The 17,713-nt window shown below is 43.2% G+C and overlaps 1 protein-coding gene across 1 annotated transcript in view; it reads left to right on the top strand.

Annotated features, from left to right (window-relative positions):
- ALDH5A1 (aldehyde dehydrogenase 5 family member A1) overlaps window positions 1-17,713 on the top strand; it is a 30,595-nt gene that overhangs the window by 9,676 nt on the left and 3,206 nt on the right. The window contains exons 5-9 of the mRNA XM_058555159.1: window positions 4,619-4,762; window positions 8,145-8,288; window positions 10,039-10,197; window positions 13,752-13,921; window positions 17,162-17,220. Of these exons, the coding sequence (XP_058411142.1) occupies window positions 4,619-4,762; window positions 8,145-8,288; window positions 10,039-10,197; window positions 13,752-13,921; window positions 17,162-17,220 (676 nt within the window). The remainder of the gene's footprint in view (window positions 1-4,618; window positions 4,763-8,144; window positions 8,289-10,038; window positions 10,198-13,751; window positions 13,922-17,161; window positions 17,221-17,713) is intronic.

Below are 17,713 nucleotides of genomic sequence, written 5' to 3'. Positions count from 1 at the left end.
GCCAATCCTCCTCTTTTTTGCTGAGAAAGATTGGCCCTGGGGCTAACATCCGTGCCCATCCTCCTCTACTTTATATGGGACGCCGCCACAGCATGGCTTGACACGCGGTGCATATGTCCGCGCCTGGGATCCGAACCTGGGAACCCCAGGATGCGGAAGTGGAACGCATGAACTTAACTGCTACGCCACCAGGCTGGCCCCAACTTCGTGTTTTTTATAGCTTTATCACCCAAGTGTGCATCCCAGGCACCATAGTCTTACTCATTTTTTAATTTGGGACATCTTGTAAGTCTCTCTTAATTGGCAGGTTCCCCTCCATGCTTTTCTTTCTCTTACAATCTACCTTTTGAAGAAACTGGACATTTGACCGGTAGAGCTTCCCATAGTGTGGATTTTGGTGGCACACCACGTTCCTCTGTCCGCTGCACCCAGACACTTCCTCAGACTTGGACTCGATCCCCTTTTTGTGTCCTTTTGTCAGGAGGCACGTATGTCTGGTTGTCTCTGCTTTCATGATATCAGCCGTTGCTGCTCAATGCTGCTCAGTCTCTTAATTCATTAGGAGTTGCAAACGTGGTAATATTTGAATGCTTTCATTTCTCTTTCATTTGTTCACTAGACTCCTTCTATAAAGCAAAGCGTCCCATCATCTCCCATTTGGTTACCCAGTGGTCAGTTCATACAGGAAAGGCAGTACAAGTGCTCCATTCTTTCTCTTTATTTACCAGTTTTCCAAGTTAATGAAGCTATTCCTACCATATGCTGAAGGTTACCAATTAGTTTGTTTTTTTAAGTATCATTATGTGCTAATAGATGTTAACATATTTGATGAGTTTCAGTGTGTTGTAATTATTATCCTTAATGAAGCTCAAATTGCCCTCATGTTTGGCCGATGGCAGCCCCTTCAAGTTGGCTCTTGTATCTTTTAACATAACTCGAACAGTCTTTGAGAAGTTCTTTGCTATCTAATATGACAAGATAGTTCAGGCTTATTATATATATTTCCTGCCCAGCACCTGGAATTAACCTTTTCTGCAGAAAAACCTTGTTTCCTTTACTAGGAGATGATATTTTAGGTCTACACTTGGGGCTCTAAGAATGGTCGTTGCTACTAGTTGGTCATTGTTTCTAGGCCTTTTCAGTGGGCAGGGCTAGGAAACATACATATTTGTGTACACATACACTAAAATACTGCATGAATTCATCCAGAAACTTCCAATTCAAATTTAATGCTACAGATACGTCTACATTTTATTTGTATCTCCTCTTTTCCTGGGTCCCAAGGACTCAGGCAGTGACTGTATTAGAGTACCCCACCGTTACTCATTTGCTTTATCCCACATCATACACACCACAGCTTCTGAATAGTCATCCTAGTATCATCATCACCAATATGCCTCCTGAAAATGGTTGAAGTTTTTTGTATTTCTATATCCATTCTTGTCATTTTTATTAATTAACCTTTTTATTTTAGAATAGTTTTACATTTACAGAAAAATTGAAGAGAGAATACAGGAACTTCCCACATACCCCCTATTATTAGCATCTCACCTTAGCATGGTGCATTTGTTACAATTAGTGAACCAACATTGATACGTCATTATTAACAGAAGTCCATACCTTATTCACATTTCATTAGTTTTTGCCTAATGTCCTTTTCTGTTCCAGGATCCCATCTAGAACAGCACGTTACATATAGTTGTCATGTCTCCATAGGCTCCTCTTCCCTATGATGGTGTCCCCGTATTTTGAAATAGTTATACCGTCTGTCTCTACATTGTCAGGGCTGTAACCATTACGTATACTGCATTGTCTCCCTTTCAACCCTCACTTAGACCTAGCTCACAAGCAGCTATCGTTTAATGCTTACCACCAATGCTTCTGTCAGGCATCTCCAGTCATTTTCTTCGTATGAACCTTGTTCCCTGGTAGATTCCTCAGGAAGGCCTCACAGAACAATATCCTCGTTCTTAAATGTTGACAACAGTCCATGCCCATTATGCTTGTGAATCAGTGCTGCTGGAAGTAAAATCCTTGGTTCACATTTTCTTTACTTGATTGTCTTCAATGTGTTCTCCATTTTCTTCTGATATAAAGTGTTGCTCTTGAAAAGTCTGATGATGATCTAAGTTTCTTGCCTGTGTAGATCAGCTTATCGTTTCTGCTAGTTACCCGAAAGCAGGTTTTTTCACTTTATTTTTAAAGACCAGTAATATCACTAAAGTCTGTCTTTGTGATGATTTTTTTGGGTCAATACTCCAGGTATACAGGGGCTCTTTCAATGTGTAGGTTCAGATCTTTTTTTTAAATCTCTGGAAAGTTTTCAGAATTTGTTCTTTACCCTTGGTTTGGTTTTCTTCTTCAGGAACTCCTGTTATCTATGCATTAAATCTTTTTTGTCACTTTCTCTTGTATCCATTTCATCTTTTCCCTCATTTTAAAAATTACCTTCTTTTCCACTGTCTATTTTTCTTAAGGTACTATCTGTTGTGTTTATTCTTGCGTTTCTTCTAGTTTGCTTTTCATTTCTGAAATGATTTTATTCTTTTATTTCTAATTCTTTCCTATGTTCCTTCACCTCATTTCTAAATTTTTCTAATTCTGATTCATGTTGTTCTTTTGTGTACTGGTACAATTTTTCTATCATTTTTTCACCTCATAGTAAGTTATAGTTGGATCTGTTTTGTGGACATGTCTTTCTGTTAAGCTTTTGTTATCTATGAGGATGTTTTTCTGCTCTTTATTCTCTTTTTTTCTTTTAATAACTTTGTGTGAGATTTGACTTTGGCATTTTTCTGAGAATTTAGTTTATTTTTATATGAAGTTCATTTTCCTAAACTTTTAGGAGGAAGTAGGGGTAGCGCTATCTTCTCTAATTTCACAGAGTGCCTTTGGGTTTCTTGCTTTCTGAGATTCCCCAGCTCCATTCCCTTCTCCACTTTTATCTGGGCCTTCTCCTCCTCCATCCCACAGTTCCCAGGTTCCCAAGGAATGTACCCTCCATGCCTTTCAGTCCTCATTGCAGAGTCCCTTGCACTCACCTACTATTGCATTGGGCAATTACAGTTGCTGTTCCAAATTGGCCTGCCCTGCGTTGCATGAACACCTGTGGGCTATTTGGGGTTCTCTGTTATCAGGTGCATCAGACAGCCTGCTACTTCCCTCTGCTGCTTCTCACAAAGGTGCTGATGTTCCCCAGCTGTTAGTGGTATGTTCCCACCCACTTGTAATTTGCAGTTTGTGGAGTTGCCTTATCATCCAGTGTTCTGTGCTGGTCTCGGTCTGTCAATAGCACTATCAGCTAGAAATGCCTGGGCATGCTCACCTGGGCCCACAGCAAGCTGCTCACAGATATTTCCCCTTTCAGAACCAGCATTGTGGCTGGACCAGCCCTTGTGGTGTTTATGATTGTGAGACACCCTCAGCAATAACTGGGAGGAAATGTTGAAAGATAAAGTTCATTCCTCACGTGTCCTTTTAGGTACATGGCACGCCTAAGGCCACACAGCGAGGCTGTGGGCAGAGGGAGAGAGAGAGAGAGCGCATGCGTGGGCCTGGGGTTCTGCTTTTATTGGGGTCCGGAATGGGGGCCCAGGGTTTTTCGGATTCACTCTTTATTGGTGGATATGAAACCTAACAGCAGAATTAAACATAGGAAGGCAAAAACAACTGGCCAAGTGGTCAGTTATCTAAGCCAACCAGAGATCTCTAAAGCAAAAGGAAACTTCAGGGGGAGGGTGGCCTGGCTCTCCACCTAGTCGTGTGGCTGGCAATGTGTTTGTGAGATGGCCGTCTTTGAAGTGGATGCAAGCAGAGCTAAGTCAGGCACTTGCGTTACAACTGGGGGGGAAAAAGACAATTCTCTGGCACTTACACTACATCCAGTCTTGCAAATGTGGTCTCTGATATTTTGGTTTGGCTATCTAATTGCTCTCTTTCTGTTTTTTTGAGGGGATACAGAGAGATTCGAAAACGGCTGCTCCCATTGTCTTCCCAGAATCCCCAGTCAGATTTGTGCAATAAGTTAATTGTTAGTGGGATTCAGAAGTCACAATAATTCAGGATATGCCTTATCCAGAGAGAATCGCCATGGAAAGAGCACAGGTTTCCAAGTCAGGCAGCTGTGGGTTAGGATGCTGCTTCTGTTACTCTCTAGCATGTGGTCTTGGCATGATTCTTCCCTGCTGGGCCTCCCTTTCCTCTCCACTGCTCTGGAAATCACCTGTGGGAAGGCCTTGCCCACCGCCCTGCACCTCGTAGGTGCTCGGCGAATGCTTCTCTCCACTCACTCCCCTGATTCTGCAGGTGAATCAAATAACTTTTCTTGAGCTCCTCTGATTTTTTTTTGGGAAAGAAATCCAAGGTGTGATGTTTTTTTTTGAACAGAAATTGGCATTGAAACTTATCCTTTAAAAAATTTTAAGTTGATGTAACAACACATTAATATCACTTTAGCACTATTAGGAATCTTATTTCAGTTCCAAATATATTCTTATTCTGTCCCCAAAGTCAGCTTAATTTTTTTCCATTCCTTTGTGGATTAAAACAAATATTTATTTCTTTTCCGTTTTTTCAGTTTGATCATTTGCTGCCACATGTTTGCTGTTTCTCTTTATAGCTGGCAAACCAGGCTGGAATCCCTCCAGGTGTGTACAATGTTGTGCCCTGCTCTCGAAGGAAGGCCAAGGAAGTAGGGGAAGCGCTTTGCACTGATCCTCTAGTGTCCAAAGTCTCCTTTACTGGCTCCACAGCTACTGGAAAGGTACGTGACTTAAATCTCAAAGCGCACAAATGTCATTCTAACATTTTCTGTTTGTAGAGTCTAAAAATAGGATTTCATCTTGATCACCATTTGTAGCAAGATTTCCAGCAGAGTGTTAAAAGCTGTCGAATAAAGTCATGTCTAATCATCCTCTGGAAATATTTTGGATGGTGTGACATGACAGAGGCTCGTATTCGACCATACTGAAGGAGTCAGGGCGGTGAAGCTTCCCATTTTTGTTGTATGTGAAGTGGCCGAAAGCTATCCATTGCATTCCCTCAATTCTAGAATGCATGTTTCTTCCAGAATCTAGAATTAAAGATTCCAGAAACACACAATTGATGTTGAAATGGATGTCTTAGAATTGAACAGAAATTGTATTTAGTATCAAGGTCCTGACAGAAACAGAAAGGTCTTTTTTTTTTAGATTTTTTCCTTAAATGTTGAAAAGTTGTTTCCCCAAAACTTCATGTGTGCGCCTGTGACTGGATTTTTATTTATCCTTTTAAATGTTCAAGAGACAAAAAAGGCAGAGTAGAACAAAAGTTTTTGTTTATGCTGTTTCTCTCCAGATAATATACTTTTTTCTGCTGGTATATATACACAACTATACATATATGTATATGTACTCACGCTAGACACAGACATAAACACATATCAGATAAAAATAAAATAAATCGGAAAGTTTTTGTGACGTTGTGGTCATTTTTAGTCACCATGAGAAGCAGGAAGGAATAAAGCAATTTTAATAATTCCCCACCATAATCACTTTTGTCGTGCCATAAACTCACACTCGGAGTGGCCCTTTGGGAGCCTTCCATTCGTTCATATCAGAAGCAGGGATTTTTAGATCCATAAACTGCTATAGCTCTCATCAGTGGATCTTACAATGCAAACTTACCCTCAGAGCGTTTCAGGCTGACTATGAAGTAGTTAAGAAAAAGAGAAAAAGAAAAAGAGAGAGGCCTAGGAGAAAGGGATCTAAAACCTTTGCTGTTCAAGCCAGAGAAGTTCCCAGGATGCTGGGCAAAGGCCAGCAACTCACTGCTCTTCCTCACTTGGCTCAGCAAACTGTCACCATCTGACAGACCCCCAGGAAAATGCCAACCGTGTTCCTGCCAAGTCCAACTTTGCCTCTTAAATTACCCAGGACAGTGATTCGCTTCAAGTGACTTAAAGGGAAGAGCGACAGGAATCACCAATAAAGGAATAACTACTCTGTATGTCAGGGGTCTCTTCTGAGCTGATCTTTCAGAGAATCAGGTGGCTGAGCTCCTGATCTTCAGGCAGAGAATCTCGCCTCTGACTGAATGAACCCCATACAGTGAGCCTGTTCTGGAGATGCCTGCCCTGCCCTCCCCTGCTTCCGGGGGACCACCCTTCCTGGGGCCTGCTGGGGGGACAGCAGCCATGTTTTATAGCACATAGCTGCTTGTCCCTTCCCACACAGAGAGTTGAACCATGAGTGAGCATTTGACCCAAGGTAAACAGACTCATAGGCTGGCCAATGACCTAGGGCAAGTGACCTGGCAGAGAAGGATGAGTGGGACAGTCACGTTCCCTCTCTAGGGCTTTGGAAGCTGAGGTCCTGAGAAGGTCAGTGGTGGGAACCAGAGTGGAAAGGATTCCTTAAGGGTGACAGGAGTGCATGCAGTACTGCAGGGCCATGGCAGGCCAGTGCCAGTGTCAGGCCGTTGTCCTGAGGGCGGAGTGGGAAAAAGACGTGGTCAGAGGACAGGGCAAGTTCGCATGGAGGAAGGACACCATGAGACAGGTCCTGTGCCCAAGGCTGGGTGGATGAACGTGAGGGACCCAAGAGTGAGCAAATTCAGGAAAATCAATGGCCTGGCAGAATTTCTTAAAAATTCAAAATGGACATAGCTATCTTGAGTCCAATACAGAAATATGTGTAGTCTTAAAACTTGTACTACCTTGTTGAATACTAACATTTCAATGAGAAGATGGTTACTACTGTTTAATTGCTGGGATATTAACATCTTGGCATATAGAGAAGTACCGGCATAGAAGCATTTTTCCAGCTGTTCTGAATTTTGACTGAGAGCCCTAACACAAAACCCACAACCCCAGGGTGTGTGGCACTGGGGGGCCATTCCTGGAGTGACCTTGAGCTTGTGAGTACTCTCTGTTTCAGTTGAACCATTCAAGTGGTTCCATCTACCCTGTAGCTATGACTGGACAGATACCTACTGTCCTGTGATAAAGCAGTTAAATGTCCCCGTGTAGCTTTTCTAGGCCATAAAAATTTCTTACGCGACATATAAAGCCTAATGGTTATATGTATCAAAAAGCCTTCCAATCGTGCATTGAGCTAACAATTCTACTTCTACAAATTTATACTGAGGGAATAATTGCAGCGTTATTTAAAATAGTAAGGAATTGGAAACAAATTTCCAACAGCTAGAGGCTGAATAAATAAATTATGGAATAGCCATGCAATAGAATACTATGCAGCCATCTAAATGAATGTTCTACAAACAAATATGCTGACATGAGAGAATCTTCACATTGTAGTGTTACATTAAAGGAGCAAAGTATAAAGTGTTGTCAACATGTTAAGATCTTCCGGATATTTGATTAATTAGGAAGATAAAGCAGGTTATAAAACTGTATAACTCTACCATCCTGTTTTCTTCAAAAAAAAAAAAAGTACATATACATGAACCTGTGTGGCCAAATTCTGGATGGATATACCTTAAAACTTTTTTTTTTTTTTTTGAGAGGTTTTGTTCTTTTTTCCCTTTTTCTCCACAAAGCCCCGGTAGATAGTTGTATGTCATAGTTGCACATCCCTCTAGTTGCTGTATGTGGGACACCGCCTCAGCATGGCCAGACAAGCGGTGCGTCGGTGCGCGCCTGGGATCCGAACCTGGGCCGCCAGTAGCGGAGCACATGCACTTAACCACTAAGCCATGAGGCCAGCCCCCATGTACCTTAAAATTTTATTAGTGATAACCTATGGGTTGTGGGATTCTGGGTGATTTTATTATCTTATCTCTATATTATGATTTTTAAGTCTATTATCACATGATTTTTTAAAATGGGTAGTACACTTATACGCTTCAAGGATCAAGACAGTGTAAACATGTTTACACGGGAGAGTCTCACCCTCACCCTGTCCCTGACTCCCTCCCTTCTATAAGTAATTACTTTTAGTTTCTTGTTATCGTCTCAATGGCTCTTTATCAAATACAAGCAAATATGAATGTATATTCTTGTTTTTCCCTTTTCTTATGCAAAGTATCAGCCCGTCTACACTCCTGTGCACCTGGCTGTTTTCACTGTTGGGTACTTTTTTGAAACAAAGGCTTCCAGTCCTGGTAGTTGTTTTGGGTGCTTACAGCCCTCTCTCCTCTGCCTGCAGATCCTCCTGCACCACGCAGCCGACTCTGTGAAAAGGGTCTCCATGGAGCTGGGCGGCCACGCTGCGTTCATTGTCTTTGACAGTGCCAACGTGGACCATGCTGTAGCAGGCGCCATGGCGTCTAAATTTAGGAACTCGGGGCAGGTGAGTCCTGGAGCATTGTTCAGGGGTTCTGTGTGTGTGTGTTTCACAAAGATCCCACCACCCTACTCATCCCCTGGAAGGTTCCTCCCATCGTTCATTCGCTCTTTCAGCAAATATGTAGTGAGTGCCTTCTTTTGCTAGGACTGTGCTAAGCTTGGAGGGTCCACAGAGAGAGAAGGTAGAGTCCCCGGCTTCAAGGAATTTCCTGAACAGCAATGTCTTTTAATCAAATTGTTCTCTCTTCTCTTCTTTCCCCTATTGTTTGAATCTGGTTATTTTCATAGTTTTCCCTCATTGGGCTTTTCTCTACTGAACAGGTATAATAAATCTCCTGAGGCGCAAAACAGCCTTGAACAGCTAGGGTCTGAGGCCTACAGTCTTAAGGAAAAGAAAGTGGGAAAAGGTTGAGATGGTGCCTTGAAAAACTCAAAACCCTGCTGCCTGGGATTCACTCCTCCTGAGTTGGGAGGGCATCCTAGACACCCACCACAGGCTGCACGCCCAAGGACCAGCAGTGTTCCCACGGGTGTCCAGGTTGTCACTGAGAGTGTGACAGCCTCAGCTCACACCTTCATAGGAAATCCTGGAATATTAGATCTGGCAGAGACCTTCAAAATTATCTGATACGAGTCTCACATTTTACAGACGAGGAAATGAAACTCTAGAAAGACTAATTGACTTGAGGTCACACATCCTAGGGTCCTGTCTCCCAAGGTCTATCCAAGCTGTTGCCAGGATCCTGGCTTCTTGCAAAATATTCTTAAGCACTTTGTGTTAAAGTACCATCAATAAGGAGTTTTAAATGCATTCCAGAAATGGAATAAAAACTCCTGAGAGGTTATATTATGGAAAAAAGGTGAAATGCTGTATAATATTCTATATTAAATAGTTTTCATCCTTGTGTTGGCCTTTGGTAATTAGTTTTCTCCCTTTCACATAACCTAAATAAGCTTGGTTATTTCAGAAATAGGTATGTTGCCATTTAGAAACACAAAATGCCAATGTTTGTAACCTTCAGAGTTATACTATAAAGCTACAACTTTGGAGTATGTTGCTTTAAGGCAATAAAAATGCATAGGACACAAAATTGACTATATACCCATTTCTATTAGAAAAATACACGATTAAGAAAAAAGACGAAGAAAATTTATCGATGTTAACTACATTTCCTGTAATGTGGTTATATTTTATAATTTAGAAAAGAATAAGCAAGGGTCTTTTCAATAATTTAGGCTGACATGGAAGAATGGTCTTTTGTCCATTTTCAAAATGTCAGATTCAGCCAAACCGTTGGAAGGTTTAATAACCTAAAGGATGTAAGTTAGCCTTTGACCGCACTCCTTCTAGCCCCTGCGCTCTGTCGCTGCAGCATCAGTCTAGCAGGGTTAGAGTTTTTTGTGTTGGTCTTTTCTTTCCCTCTTTGTTTCATAACGGCTTATTGAAGCCATTTGAAAAAACTTGGGTTAGTTGGCTTTTTTTTTTTTTTTTTGGCACACAGGTATTTATACTGGCTTACTTATTGAACCACAGAGGTGTGGCGGCTGTGCAGGGGGCTGGAGGAGAATGCGCACTTACTCAGTGCCTTTATCTTTAGCGCCAAGTCCACCTAGGAGGAAAACAGCAGGTTGGACACCTGACGAGAACCACCTGGGAAAGTGTTTTCACGTCCAGAGAGGCACCAGCAGTCACACATTTATTGGTTGGGTCAGTAGCTTCCAACAAACGTCTGCGTTTGTTTTCTTCTGTCTAGACTTGTGTTTGCTCAAACCGTTTCTTGGTGCAAAGGGGTATCCATGATTCCTTTGTGAAAAAATTTGCTGAGGCAATGAAAACACACCTGCATGTGGGTAATGGATTTGAGGAGAGAACGACTCAAGGCCCACTGATTAATGAAAAAGCAGTAGAAAAGGTAAGTTCGTGTTATTATCTGTTAAAGCAGATTTCATGGTTTTGGTATCTGAAGCTTAATTAGCAAAAAACTTTGATGATGTCTCAGCAAGGCTATTTTGGAAACAATGAAGAAATCGGGAAAAAGTGAATTTCTGCAATTTGTATGCCTCGAGTGGCATCATCTGGTCATAACCTTTTCCAACTCTGTCATTACGCTGAGTCCCCAGGAGATCCGTCACTTCAGATCTTTTACCGCCCTCCCTAAATTTTCTCTTATGGTGGTGATAATTCTATCCCTCGCTCCCTCAGGAATTAGGATCTTGAAATACAAAGTTCTTTAATCTTTTGAACACCTAAAAGGAAAGGAAGACCGATTTTGTTTTTGAAATTGTTTATATTTCAGCTGAAATGTTGGCTGACATTGACAACAAAATGCCCTTCCAGAAGAATCCTTGATGAAAGCATCCGGTAGGGAGACGTAGAATAGCAGAAGCCACCTTCAGGATTTAGACATGGCGAGAAATGGACACTGCCTTTAGGAAGGATTTGTTTGTTCAAAAAATATCACAATCTAGACTACTAGCTAGGTGAGCGTTCTTTCCTTGTTCTACTGTTTTAAAAAATAATCCTTTTTAGAGTTGCTTACAAGGAATATTCTTGTAATACCAGACATCCAGTATGTTCCCTAGATAAGTCTCTACTAGTAGAAAGGATTTTAATGGAATAATTTAAATCAGAAAATGGAGGTTGGAGATTGTGTGTGGGAAAGAAGGGAGAAGTGGTGGCCGGAAGGTGGGCACAGCCAGCCTCCTGGGTGTCACCTGAGGAACCACAATGAAATGAGAGCCAGGTCAGCACCTAGTGGGAAGCACAGCCTCACCACTATTCATCCGCCTCCTGAGGGCCATGCCCTGATGGCTTCCCTAACCCACTGGGCTGTCAGGTCCGCTGAACCCATGTCTGTTGCCTTCCCCAGTTGAAACCAAGGGAAGCATCGAGGTTTGACAGACCTGCATTTTTGAGGTGATGTTGGACCCTGGGGACTTGATTGGCCAGTGAAGACAATTTGGGTTTGTACCAGCTGTGGTTCAAGTCCCAGCATGGTGGTTCTTAACCCACCAGGTGCCTTGAACAACTACAGATGCCCAGGTCCCACCTGAGGAGACTGGGTGTGAATTTGTCTGGAGTAGGGCCTAGGCATTGGTATTTTTTAAGTGTCTCAGTTATTGCTAGTTTGCCAGGCTGGGAAACCATTGTCCTAGAGATTTTCTGTGTTGTTGTTCTTGCCAAAGTGAAGATGCAGACATTGCTTTCTAGAGGGCGCTGTTTTCTAGGACTTCAAGCAGCTACAGTTGAAGGATTTCTTTCTTTGGAGAGTTTAGTAGAAAACGTCTTGTCTGAAAACAATCCATTGTGCTGGCTTTAGTATACACACAGTCATAGGGTAAATTCCAGGAAAAAAAATTTGCACATCACATTTAATATGACAAGAAAAGGGTAGAGCATAGTCTCTTTGGGTACAAAGAGGTAGGTCCTTGTTAAGTATGTTAAATATAATTATTTTTACAGATATAAATCATAGAAAGCAAGCATCCTGGCTAATGGGGATTTGTTGCAGACGGTGGACTATGAGAGCGTTGTAGGGGGTGAGGATTTGAAAAGGGTGAGTCAGGATGGCAGAATGTGCCCAGGCCTATATTTATCTCTTCTGAAATCCTACAGAGCATTCAGCTGAGAATGGGAGGAGGGGGAGGACTCAATGGACCAAAGATCGTGATGAGCTTCTGGAAGGCAGAAGGGATCATGTTAATAGAAAAGTCACAGCAGCCAAGGTGCCCAGGGGAAGCCTGCAGAGAAATGGGTGCCAATTTTTAGGATGGAGGCTTATCTCGAATTGGCTGGGGTAGAGAGTAGGAATGGGAGTGGGGGAGAAATGGCGCTCATTGGTTATACTTTTCACAGTTTTCTGGGTCATTCCCACACCACTCCTTTCCATCACCATCACCACCAGTACATATAAGACAGCAGAGGCATTTGCTCTGGGTAGGAAAATGCCTCTGAAGAGCTATAGCAGCCTGCCTCGGAGGGTACAGCTTCGAGAGTAAGAGGAGGCGCACCAGAGTGGGTCTCCCCTGCCTTTGCCCTTTCGGGAAGGGGTTGCCCCTAAAGTGAAGTGTGCCAAGTCTGCATAAACCTGAGTTTGCAGTTGTCCCTCTCGTTCAGGGAAGAGACTGGAAACAGCAAAGGCCACCCATGCCACCCACCTAAGTTAATCAACCCAGTCCTTCATCAGAAAGTTGAACAACCAAGGATCATGACACCTTTGGGGCAAACCCTCAGCATATGAGAGGAAGGGTCAGGAAGAACAAACAGAACAGCCAGCCCTCAAGGAGGCAGGTGAATCTGGGAACAGAAAGGAATTTTCTAAGAATCTAATAGTATCCTCCTAGAGTTTTGAGAAGATAGTACATCTATGAAATAGAAGCAGTTTCTGTGAACATGAAGCAATGAGAACAAGAAAGAGTTTTTAGAAATTAAACACATGATGGTCAAAGTTTTTTTAAAAATCAGTAGGTGAAGATGGGAGACAGAATCAAGGAGAGCTCTTAGAATGTAAAGTAAAAGACAAAGATGAAAAATATGACAGAAATGCAAAAGAAATCAGAATTAATCTAAGGTGAGGGGGCTATCCATTTTAGTAATAGTTCTAGAAAGAAAAATTGAGAAGTTGGAGGGAAATGGCATTATCAAATAAATAATAAAAACGTCTTAGAGCTGGAGGAAAATAATCCTTCAGATTGAAAGATTTCGCTAATTGTCAAGTAGAATGAACGAAAAGAGAAACCCAGATATATTTTGCTAAAATTTTAGAATGTCAGGAACATAAAAGAAGATCCTAGAAGCTTCCAGAAGAGGAAAAAGCTGCCCACAAAGGAGTGAGAACCATTATTGAATCACACTTTTCATCAACAACACTAGCAGTGGAGAAGTGCACTCAAAGTTGTGAAGGAAAATTATTTTGGATCAAAATTCCATTGCCAACCAAATTGTCAATCACATAGAGGACGAAGTAAAGCATCAGACGTGAAGTGTCAGAAAATTCAGAGAGTAAACCACTCTCAGGGAACCTTTTTCGAAACAACTGCTTGAGGAGAAGGTATTAGAACAAAATGAAAGCGAATTCCAGGAAAGAGGACAATGTGGGATTGAAGAACCTGGAAGTAACCCAGGAGTGCAGTGAGAGCAAATCCCAGGGAAACAGCTGAGCATCAGGCCTAGAAAGACACCAGTATATACGTATCAGACCATCCAACCAATAGTGAGATCAGACAACTGAAAAGCAAAGAGCAGGGAGAAGGCAGCATTGCACACACGACGTGCCTCCTTAGTGCCTCTGTATCTCTGCATATTTGGTTCTTTCTACCTAAAAGGAACTAGGATACATTGTTTTTAACCTTTTTTTTTTTAAAAAAGTTATAGTTTTCTGCAGTTTAAACATTCAGCGAGATTGTGTCATTTCCAAAGTACCCTCAACCAACTTTCCCAAGGGCTCTTCTTGTTCTCTTCACACAGGTAGAAAAACACGTGAGTGATGCAGTCTCCAAAGGGGCCACCATTGTGACAGGTGGGAAGCGACATCAACTGGGAAAAAATTTCTTCGAGCCCACCCTGCTCAGCAACGTCACCCAGGACATGCTCTGCTCTCATGAAGAGACGTTTGGGCCTCTGGCACCAGTTATCAAGTAAGATCATGCAACTGGTAGGAAGAGAGGAGAAAGAATAGAAAAGAAAAAGGAAACCTAGAGAGAAATCCAGTTCATGTGCTGTTTTCTGGCCTGGGTGGGGAGGAGGCGGGCTGGAGAGGCAGAGAGCTGTGTTGTGTCAATGGAAGAGCCAAGTTCAATTTATGATTTAAGAAAATTTGTTTTTATCATTGCCTAGGTAGACCACAACATTTACCAGATTCTTGGCTTTCTTCTTGCTTTCTGCTGAACTCCTTTTTCTTCTTCAGGGAGTACATCCTCAAAGAGTTCTCTCAAGGGAGTCTGTGGAACTGAGTTTTCTATGTTCTCGTGTGATCTTTTATCTCACATTCACAAGTAAATAGTAATTTCCCTGGATAAAATTCTAGGTTCCACACTTTGAAGATATCACTCCGCTGTCTGCTTATTTCCAGAGTTGTTACTGAGAAACTGCTCTCTGGTTCTTGTTCCTTTGAAAGGGATCTGCTTTTTCTCTTTGGAGACTTTTGAAATCGCTCATGGTCTTGGACATTCTTACATGTTACTGCTGTGGCACTTGTGAGTTTTTTATTCTGAGGTCCTAATGTCTTCCTTTAATATCTAAACGGTTTTGTTTAGTCCTGGGAAATTCTTGGTCATTATTTCTCCAAATATTTCTCTTCCCTCCACTGATCCTTTTCTACCCTTTTAAGAAGTCTATTGTAGTCATATTTCCACTGCCATCTTCCACTTCTCTTAACTCTTGTTTGTTCCTTCCATCTCTTCATCCATTCCTGATGCCCTCTAAGAAACTCCTTCCCCTCCATCTGCCAGCTCAGTAATTCATTCTTCAAATACATCCATTCTGCTATCCAACCCATCCACCAGGTTCTTTATCGCAACAATTATTTTTTTCATCCTTGATCTCTCCAGTTGGTTCTTCCCTATAACTGATTCTTCCTGCTTTGTTATTCCCCCATATTTTGCGTGGATGCTTTTCCTTTTCTTACGTTTTTATTCTGTTCCACTATTTTTGCCTCCTCTGGTACAGGTTGTTCTGTTTATCTTTCTTAGTCTTGGAGCCCTCAGATGTCTTGTCATTTTCCCTGTGAACTCATCTTTAGCCCCTTGAACTGTTGGCAGCCTTGGCTAGTAATGTCTGCCTTAGGATTGTAGTAAAAAGCTTAGATGGTAGTTTGTGCTCCCTCTGATACATTTGGAGGGCGGAGGGTTGAGCCTCAGGGAGGGAGCTTCTAGTATTAAAATCTGGTCTCAACACCACTCCCCTGCCCTAGGTATCCTTTGCCCCCAGGGGTGTTTTACATATAGTAATGGGTGGGGGAGAAGAGGCATCTGGTTCCTGCTGCTCCTACACTTGTTTTGGATCGCTCACTTAGCCAGCTGGGCTTGAGCACTGCCTGGGTCCCCGCTGCCCTGAGTTGGCCCTGCTGCTTTTCTACCCATAGCAGCATAGCATTGGTCCAGGGATCCAGGTGTGTGGGCAACAGCACCTGAAATTCCCCGGTGTGATGGAGGAGGTACAGCCCCACCTCCGCAGGCTCCATAGAGCTCTGGCCCTTCCACCCCCTCCATGGGTGGCCCCCAGCTCTCCCCCTTGAGACTGTCATTTCCCCCCAGGATCCAACCACTTCTTGGCTTCCAGAAATGTCTTGCCCTTTTGGCGTTAGTTGTTGATTGAGGTTTTTTGAGCCGTGATTCTGTCTCTCCTCTGGCATCTCCAGCATCGGATTCCCAGAGAGAGCCGGCAGCTCTCTGTGCTGCCTGTGCCATCTTGTGCGGGACAGAAATCTTTCTTACATACTTTGCCGGCTTTGTTACCATCTTGCTAAGGAAGTTTACATGTTAGTCCACCACTGGGGAAATGAACCACTTGAAGGACTTTCATCTTCTTTGTTTTAATAAAACTTTTTTACCTAGACTGTGAACTTGATGTTTTCACAGGAAACGTCAAGGATGTAGTGGTTAGAAGGCAGACTTGGGAGTTGAATGGGGTGTAAATTCAGGCTTTGCTACTTCATACCTGTGTACCCTTGGACGTGTTAACTTCTCTGAGCCTCAGGGTCCTCATATGGGAAACAGGATAAGAACTAGTTCCTGCCTCACAGGGTAGTTATCAGGTTATATGATAGAATGTACATAAAGTGCTTAGCACATTGTCTCATAATATTATGGTGGTGTTGGTGGTGGTGGTGTAAATAAAATGTTAGTCAGGGAGGGGACCCAGTGGACTCCAGTGTCACCACTCTCTCCTTCTGGGGCACAGAGTGGTGGGAGCACAGCTCAGATGTTAGCAGATACAACGGAAAGGTGAAAATCCTTAATGATGTCACAACTGATTATGTGATTGCTATATTTTTAGGGATAACTGGAGAGTAGAGACATTGGCGATGCCCTGTTTTTCTGTTCTCCTGTGGATAGCATGGCTTGCTTTGTATGTTCAAGTGGAGAGAGAAGCCCTAGGAGACACAACTGGTCATCCTCAGAACAACCGATTCTCTTGGGGTCACCATCCTTGACCTTCCCTCCCCCAAAGCTGCCTTCTTCTCTCCCAGTCTTCCGATTGTATTGACTGGGGCCCAGAGCAGCCCAGCCAGCTCTGCCTGGTGCCTCCAGAGAGATGCTGGTCCCCACTGCTGGCAGATCTCTGAATTTAGGAATTGGGGTGCTTAGAACCTTTTGTCCCGGTTATAACTCTGGGGCAACAGACAAATGCCACTCAAATCTTGTTCCAGAAATAAAATGATAAAGCTGGAAGAGACTGCACAGGGCTTTGGTGCTAGCACTCTTTGATTCCAGAAAGGAACAGACTCCCGGCACCATCACTGTAAGTGGTAAAGCCGACATTAGAACCTTGGCCCCAATTTCCTCTGGACGGTCTTCATTCTACTACATTATGGTTCCTTCTAAACTATGCAGGTGTTACAACTGTTGTATATTCTCAGTAGGGAGCAAGAGCAGTAATCCTTTTCAAGGCATTTTGTTTGACATTCTGGGTACGCTGCAGTTCCCTGCACGTCAGCCTCCCAGTCTCTTGTTCCCTTAGAAGAGAGAAGGCCAGCCTTGAACGCTGAGTCATCGCAGCGTGTGGTGCTGTTTTCCTCTGTACTCTGCCCTGCGATCTCTTTGCAAAACTCCCATTTGCCCCTTGCCGTTATTTGGAAACAAATTGGGAGAAAAGACAGCTGGGTTTATTTATTCTCCCTTACAGATTTTGCTGACGACCCATCTTGACTTTGGCAGGTTCGATACAGAGGAGGAGGCGGTGGCGATCGCTAACGCGGCTGACGTTGGGCTAGCAGGTAGGCGGTGGTCCCCCTCAGTGGTCATCATGATCATTTCTGGAGCTGGTGCTGGGGTCTGCCTTTTAAACATCGCCCTGGGTTTTGAGAAGGAAACTTCATTGGAGCAGATGTTTTGTCGCTTTCCCAGGGACAAGGGCAGATTTGTGCAAGTTCACGTTCCTTTCCCTTGTGCCCCATGATGCACTTTGTGAGCTCCTTGGTTACTGCTGGGTGAGCAGTGGGAGAAGACGCAGTGCAGATTGTTCTAGAATCACAGATACCCCATAATTCCCATGGTCTCAGAGGCTTGATGCCTGGAAATTCCAAGGGCTTTTCTCCCATTTTGCTTGGCTCCTGGAAGCCTGAAGAGAAGAGGGAGTGCTAGACTGAGGGCACCAGCAGAGAGCATCAGGGATGGTGAAAGGAGCAAAGACAGCGCATGCAGATGCAGCCTCACTGAGTGGCCGCCCTTCTTTTAGATCGGAGATGGTCAAGGTGGCCACAGTATGTA

The sequence above is a fragment of the Diceros bicornis genome, chromosome 14 (genome assembly GCF_020826845.1).
Source record: "Diceros bicornis minor isolate mBicDic1 chromosome 14, mDicBic1.mat.cur, whole genome shotgun sequence".
NCBI lineage: Eukaryota > Metazoa > Chordata > Mammalia > Perissodactyla > Rhinocerotidae > Diceros > Diceros bicornis.
Note: the sequence above shows the minus strand (reverse complement) of the source record. Positions and strands in the feature narration are given on the sequence as shown.